The sequence below is a fragment of the Orycteropus afer genome, unplaced genomic scaffold (genome assembly GCF_000298275.1).
Source record: "Orycteropus afer afer isolate SDZICR_OR568_19922 unplaced genomic scaffold, OryAfe1.0 scaffold00005, whole genome shotgun sequence".
Lineage (NCBI taxonomy): Eukaryota > Metazoa > Chordata > Mammalia > Tubulidentata > Orycteropodidae > Orycteropus > Orycteropus afer.
This window is the reverse complement of record NW_006921592.1, coordinates 29,352,983-29,360,586: the sequence shown is the minus strand read 5'-3', so window position 1 is coordinate 29,360,586 and position 7,604 is coordinate 29,352,983. Positions and strand designations below refer to the sequence as shown.

The 7,604-nt window shown below is 43.7% G+C and overlaps 1 protein-coding gene across 1 annotated transcript in view; it reads left to right on the top strand.

Moving 5' to 3' along the window:
* Positions 1-5,514: 5,514 nt before the first annotated feature.
* CDC37L1 (cell division cycle 37 like 1) overlaps positions 5,515-7,604 on the top strand; it is a 36,274-nt gene continuing 34,184 nt past the window's right edge. The window contains exon 1 of the mRNA XM_007939935.1: positions 5,515-5,646. Coding sequence (XP_007938126.1) covers positions 5,515-5,646 — 132 coding nt within the window. The remainder of the gene's footprint in view (positions 5,647-7,604) is intronic.

The following is a 7,604-nucleotide window of genomic DNA, read 5'->3' as shown; positions in this document are numbered from 1 at the left end:
CAGACAGCTTTTGCCCAAGGCCACATAGCTAAGAAGGGGAGCAGCTACATGTGAATCCTGTTGTGCCCTCCCTCATCATTGCCTCTGGAACACAGACATATTATGGATTCCATTGTGTCCCCCAAAAATATATGTTGTAAATCCTAACCCCAGTAGTGATTATAATCCCATTTGAAAATGGCTTTTCTTTGTTAAAGTTAATGAGGCAGCAATAGTGTTGTGATGTGCCTAGCAACCCCTCCTTGGGTTTCTGAGGCAATATGCTATGGAAGTAGATTACCCCATCTTCCTTCCGAGGAGTGTCTGGTGGGTTTGAACCACCAGGCTTCTGGTTAGCAGTCAAGTGCCTTGGGCACTATGCTACCAGAGCTCCTAGCAATAGTGTAGGGTATGTCTTAATCTCTTTTGAGATACAAAAGAGATGAAACAAGCTAGCAAGAGGGCCCAATTGGGAGAAGATAGATGCCTTGTCACATGAAGATCACCATGGAGCCAAAGATTAGAAGCTGAAGAGACAAGGACCTTCCTCCAGAGCTGACAGAGAGAAAGCCTTCCCTGAGAGCTGGCACCCTGAATTCGGTCTTCTAGCCTCCTGTGAGAAAATTAATTTCTGCTTGTTAAAGTCACCCACTTGTGGTATTTCTGTTATAGCAGCACTAGAGAACCAAGACAACATCCTAGTGAACCCTGGAGACACGAAGCCCATTCCAATGCTTTCATTTCTTCACTCTTGATATAAGTGGACTTTTTTGGCTTGGTTTCTAGGGCATGACCCCTTCTGGTGTCCCTCCAACTCTCTTGTCTGTTTTTTCTCTGTCCATCTGTAGGTTTATCCTCCTCTACTTGTCTAGGTCCTTTCCTTATTCACTCAGTACCTTTATCTACAGTGTCATCCACTGTAGGTATGAATTAACAGACACACAGATTTACATATTCCACCTAGGCCTCTCCTGCTCTGACAAGGTCCAGTCTTACTATTACAAATATATCTATAAACAGATATATTTAGCACCTGTCACAATAGCAAGTTTGCCTTTCTTCCTGTGACTGTTGATTACTATTTGTCTCTATAAGCTATGAGCTCTGCATGGCTATGTGTTTGTATCCTAAATACCTAAGTATACTTTACCCATTGTCATCTAATCTATTCCAATTTACAGTGACCCTGTAAGACAGTAGAACTGCCCCACAGTGTTTTCAAAGCTGTAATTTTTACAGAAGCATACTGCCATATCTTTCTTCTGTGGAGCAGCTGATGGGTTTGAAGCCAAGCACTTAATCACTGTGCTACAGGGGCTCCATAAATACCTAGCATAGCAGATGTTCAATAAATATCTTTAAGTGAATGCTAAATGCAGAGGTGATCCAGCCAGTCTGTAGGAGTTAGTGGGTAAGGGGAGCGATCACCACATAGGGTCAAAGCTAAATTTACAGAATCAGAGAGAGCCAGGCACAGCTACTTCTGATAGCCTGCCATGGGGACATTTAATGAGCTGAGAATGAATATTTGGATGCTGTTCATTCTCCCCGTCATGGCCACCTGAGATTCATGGCTGTCATGGAAGTTGCTACGTACATAATGCCTCTGGCCCATCTTGCAAAGTAATGAGACATTGGGGCTCCTCCCTTTGAGGGAGGCCAAATAAAACCAGTCAAGGACTGAAGTCAAGGACTGAACTATCACAACTTCAGGATGTTGACTTTATTACCCATACAGGTCCCTCTTGGTGGCAGAAAACAGACCCCAGCAAACAACTTCTATCTCTAGAGTGTTTCTGCAGCATGACTACACTAGCAATGACATCAGCATTGCAGAAATGGCACATTAGCACATCCTGCTCACATCCTGGCCCTGGCCAAGAAAATGGCACATGTGCCAAATGGGAATTTTCCAAAGAGTTGGTTAGCAAAGAACAAAAGTATGGCAACCAGATAATTAAACTAAAAAAACCTCACTGCCATCGAGTCAATTTTGACTCATAGCGACCCTCTTTGGGTTTCCGAGGCAGTAAATCTGTAAAAGTAAGTAGATTACCCAGTCTTCCTTCCACAGAGTGGCTGGTGAGTTTGAACCACCAACCTTCTGGTTAGCAGTCAAATGTCTTAGGCACTACACCACCAGAGCTCCTTAACCAGATAATTATGGCTAGGATATTCTTTTTTTTTTTTTTTTTAATTAACTATAGGACACAAACTTAGCAACAATTTCTTTCTAAAAATGTGAGCAAATTGCCCTTTATTTCTTCCGGGGAGCAGCTGGTGGGTTTCAACTGCCAGGCTTCTGGTTAGCAGTCAAATGCCTTAGGCACTGTGCCACCAGAACTCCTTTTTAAATAATGTAGGAAAGAGTATTTGTATAAGGGAGAAAACTGAAAACCAAGAAGGCACTAATTGCAGGTGTATGGGGCAATAGGTACTCATGATAGTGAAGGTATAAATACATAGAATGTATTCATTTTCTGTAACAAATTACCACAACCATTTGCCTTACCTTGTCCAAAGTAGAAAACAAAACAAGTCAAAAATATAAAACAAAAGAAAGGATAAATCTGAGAAGACAAGAAGGACGAGGAACAAGCTTCTTCAGCTTTTTGGTCTGCATTTTATACCGTGTGCCATGAAAATATCTATGCAAGTATGTCTCTCCTTTCTGCTCTCAGTGCAGGGGTATCCTATGATCCCTGGGTGTGGTAGTTAAGGTTGTATATCAACTTGGCTAGGACTGGTTGAGTGGCTGGGCAGCTGGATGTAGTTATTCCCCATGGTGAGCTTGGTAATTAACTCTATGGTGGAATCTACTGGAGCAGCTGAGTAGCTGCTTTAGGGATGTGGGCTACATAAGAAGCTTCCAGTACATAAGAAGCAACTTTGAGGAAGGTCTCCAGTTGATAGCACACTTGAAATCTGCATATAGCCGTCATTGCTCAGCAGCCTGCCATGTTGCCCTGCCAATCTAAGGGCTTTTAATGGACTTGAATTAATGGCCTGCCATGTGGTTTGGTAATATTGGGACTGTGCCTTTTCGCTTGTCCACCCTGGGTTTGTCAGCCTCAGCAGCTAGCAGCTGCCCGAGTGAAGTGATGCCTCTAGCTTCAGTGGGCCATGAATACAAGGCAGAACTGAAGCCCAAGGTTGAGGGGCTTTTACCCAGCCTCTAGAGCCTGGCACTTTGAACTCTGACTTCTAACCTCCAAAATTGTAAGAAAATAAAATCCTGTTCAAGCCATTCCATTTGTGGTGTATCTGTTAGAGTAACACTAGGTAACCAAAACACTGTGTAAGGGCCTTGGGTGGCAAAAGCGGTTTGAGCTCTGCTACTAACTAAAAGGTTGATGGTTGGAATCCATCCAGCTGTGCCACAGAAGAAAAGCCTACCAACCAACTTCCATGAGATTACTAAGGAGCTCTGGTGGTATATTGCCTAAGGCATTGGACTGCTAACCAGAAGTTTTGAGGTTCAAACCCACCAGCTGCTGTGGGGAAGAAAGATGCGGCAATGTACTTCCATAAAGATTTGTAGCCTTAGAAATCCTATGGGGGTCACTATGAGTCAGAATTGACTGGCTGGCAGTGGGTTTGGGTCTGGGTGAGACAACTTGGGTATACGTCCCTTCTTCTCAAAAAAGGGATGAGAGCACAAATCTTCACAATTAAGCAAGGTAAGGAGGAATATAGGAACCCATCTCTATACGTTGGTTACTAGCTGTACTCGACTTGATTTTTTAAACCTATTCTGCTCCAGTCCATCTCTGGCTTACTCCACTCCCAGCCAATTGTCACAGAACCGTTTGTAAATAGGAAAAAGAAGAAAGTTGGCTCTGCCTTTCAAAATACTTTCTACTCCTCACTCTCGCCTCTGAACTACTGGCTTATAATTCAACCTTCAAGAATGAGTTGCACAAACATATGAAGAAATGCTCACGATCATTAGCTATTAGAGAGATGCAAATCAAAACAACAATGAGATACCATCTTGCTCCAGCACTAGTATCAAAGTTCAACAAGACAGAAAATAACAAATGCTGGCGAGGTTGTGGAGAGATTAGAACTCTCATACACTGCTGGTGGGACTGTAAAATGGTACAACCATTGTGGAAAGCAGTATGGCGATTCCTTCAAAAGTTGGAGATACAAATACCATTTGACCCAGCCATCCCATTACTAGGTATATACCCTAAAGAAGTGAGAGCCATAACAAGAACAGATATATGCACGCCGATGTTCATCGCAGCACTATTTACAATAGCCAAAACTTGGAAACAACCTAGATGTCCAACAACTGAGGAATGGATAACCAAACTTTGGTACATTCACACAATGGAATACTATGCAACGCTAAAGAATAATGTAGAATCTGCAAAACACCGCATAACGTGGATGAACTTGGAGGGCATTATGCTGAGCGAAATAAGTCAGTCACAAAAGGACAAATATTGTATTAGTCCATTATTGTGAAAGTTAAGGAAAGGTTTATATATTGGAGGACATTTTCTTTGTTGGTTACCAGGGGTGGGAGGGTAGGGGAGGGAATGCTGTTAGATAGATAGAGATAAATATTGATTTGGGTGAAGAGAAGGGCAATGTACCAAATGTGAGTGACCAATAGGGCAGCATTGAGGATGAGAAAGACAGAGAGAGTTACATGGGCAGTACAAACAACAAATATGAACCCCTTTGTAAATACAATACTGAGTTGTCAATGAAAGCAAACATGGGTATAGGGACAGATAGATGGGTGAACAAGCTAAACAATTATGTATGTCTAAATGGAGAGTGTATCCAAGATCATATACAGGGTTGGCAGACAATGGGCCTCTCAGGGTGCAGAAGAGTATGAAGGGATGGACACTGGGAGGAGGTAACTATGGGGAGGAAGTGGGAGGGGAGCTGCTGCATTGTAAATTTTGGTCAATGACATGAGACAAAGTATATGTGAACTGCTGTATGAAAAGTGAATTTACTCTGTAAATCTTCACCCAAATCCTAATAAAAAAAAAAAAAAGAATGAGTTGCAGTTTTTAAACAACATGCAAAGTGAACACATGTTGCGTGCCTCGGGGTCTCCAGGACCCAACGCTTACAATGAAGCGAACGCTATATGACAAGTTACCACCCAAACGTTTCACCACCGCCACACCATTAGGGGCAAGTAGGCAGCGCTCAAAAGCCTCAGAGACTTCTCGACTCCCGCCCCCCCCAAAAAAATAATTATTAAGAAAAAAAAAAAATTTTTTTAACAGTCCTAGACCCACCCCTTACACGTACGCCACAGGACTCACCTCCCACAGCCTCCCCCACCCTTCGGAAGTGACGTAACCGGTCGTCTCCGTCTCCTTCCGCCGTCCGCTGGTGGCGCGGCCGATCTCGGAGTGGGGCCTGCGTCGGCGTCCGCGGCTAGCGGAGGGATTCTGGGTAACGGCCTCGGCCTGCTGGGGCAGCGGGATCTGCTCAGCAGGTTCCACTCTCACCGAGGCCGTTGGCAAGTGGCCGTTGTAGGGCTGGAGGCAGCTGGACATGGAACAGCCTTGGCCGCCGCCGGGACCTTGGAGCCGCCCCCGCGGCGAGGGTGAGGCTGAGGAGGAGAGTGACTTGGACGTGTTCCCCAGGTCCCTCTGTTGCTCGCAGCTGCCGGGCGGTGGCGCCCAGGTGAGGGGCCCGCGTTCTGCAGGGGGTGGTGGGTGCCATCGCCAGGGCCCCCCCCCCCCCCAGCTCTCATCTTCCTGGCCTTTTCTGAGCCGGCTTCTGCACCCCGACCTCACCCCTCGGGCCAGGGTGCCTGATGCCGTCCGCCGCTATTATAGCATCTTCTGAAGGCAGAAGAGGGATGACCATGTATCCCACCCTCCACACACGCCTTTTCTTTTACCATGACCGATTCTTCAGTCTTGAAGACCCTCCTCCTCCCCACTTCTGACAGCACCCAAATTTGGGGCAGCTACGCTATACCGTTGACCCTTTGTCCTCTTGAGCTTGCTTTTACCAGAGCGCTTTACTCCGTTAAAGGCACTGCTAGTACGTAGTTGATAGATCGGGACAGTGAATGATTGCATTTGAACAGTTCACTGACTTTCTGACTTAGAAATATTTCAGATCTTATTTTCCCGACTTTGACATCTGAGCAAATTCCATAAGCCTTGCTTTTGATCCTCGCGTAAGTCTCTCCTATTCGCGTGATCACTTACCCCTGGCTCATTGTTTTTAGTTATGCGTGAGGCCATTCTTGCCAGTAAAATGTAGTCGCATGCTTACCTTTTCAACAGACCCTGCCCGTCAGGTTTCTGATGCTGCTCGAAGTTTCTAGCCCAGGCCACCCCGATCTGCATCCTATCCAGACGCGATAGATGATTTCGGATTTTTCTGGGTCCAGTCCTAAGGAGTGTTTATTTACTCATATCACCTTGCCCTGTTTTTTCCCCATCCTGAGTGTGTTTTGTGTTTCTGAGATTGCAGACTAAACCCTAGTGTTCAGTGAAACAGGTCATAGGCGTTCTGCCTTTTCCAGGCTTCTTGCAAAATGGGATCTCCAAGAGCTTAACGGAATTGAGAACAGTTTTTCTCTAGGCTCGTATTGCTAGGTGTTGATGAAAATGAGTGATTTAAATGGCTAGTAGGAGTAGGGCCATCAGTTCTAAGCCCAGCTAACGGGTTAGTTGGCTTCATGCAGAGAAAAATGCTGTTTCATAATCACAGACTGTACTTCAGCCAGCCAGCCACTGGGAAAGTGGGAAAGTGTACTGTATTTTTCAGGAGGACAAAATGAGAGTTGATGGGTCAGTAGTATCTTTATACACAACAGACAGCAAATAATATGTTACAGAGAGTAAGGAAAGAATGTTCACCAGCTGCTGCCCTCAATTTTGCAGGCATATGGAGGGGAAAAAGAAAATGTCAAGTATTTCAGTGTACTGTGGTTGAATTGCAAAAATAACATGAGAAACTGAATTAAAATTATATATATGTATTTTCACTTATGCACTTGGAATCATATCTAAATGTACAAAATATGTATTGAGATGAAAGGAATTTTAGAAGGGTGTAGGCTTATCTCTTTCATTAAAATTGATCTCCAAGGCCATATAGCTAGTTAGTGGCCAAGCTAAAACTAGCACACACTTCTGACTCCTAGTCCAGTGTTTTATCCCACCTACTGCATTGCCTGTAAAGTGTTGTAAAACTTTTTTTTCAGCCAAAACTGAATGGTAAAATTTGCAAAGTGATTACTAAATCTAAGTTAGTTCATATGTTTATAACAAGACTAATTAAATGGCTTATTTCTCCCTAACTTTTTAGAACTTAAGTTATTGGATTTGAATATTTGGAAAAAATAAAACATTTAATTGCATTTATAAACATTTTATAATCTTTTTTTAAAAAAAAACAAAACAACTTTAGTAGTTAGTGTAAAGGCAGATTGGAATTTTAGAGAGCCTGTGTAATATAAAGATAAATTAATAGACCTCAATAATGGTAACCAAAAAAAACTAACCAAACTCACTGAAATCAAGTCAATTCTGACTCATAATGACACCCATTGGGTTTTTCAGGGGGTAAATCTTTATGGAAGTAGATTGCCTAGTCTTCCTTCTGTGGAGTAGCCCAGCAGG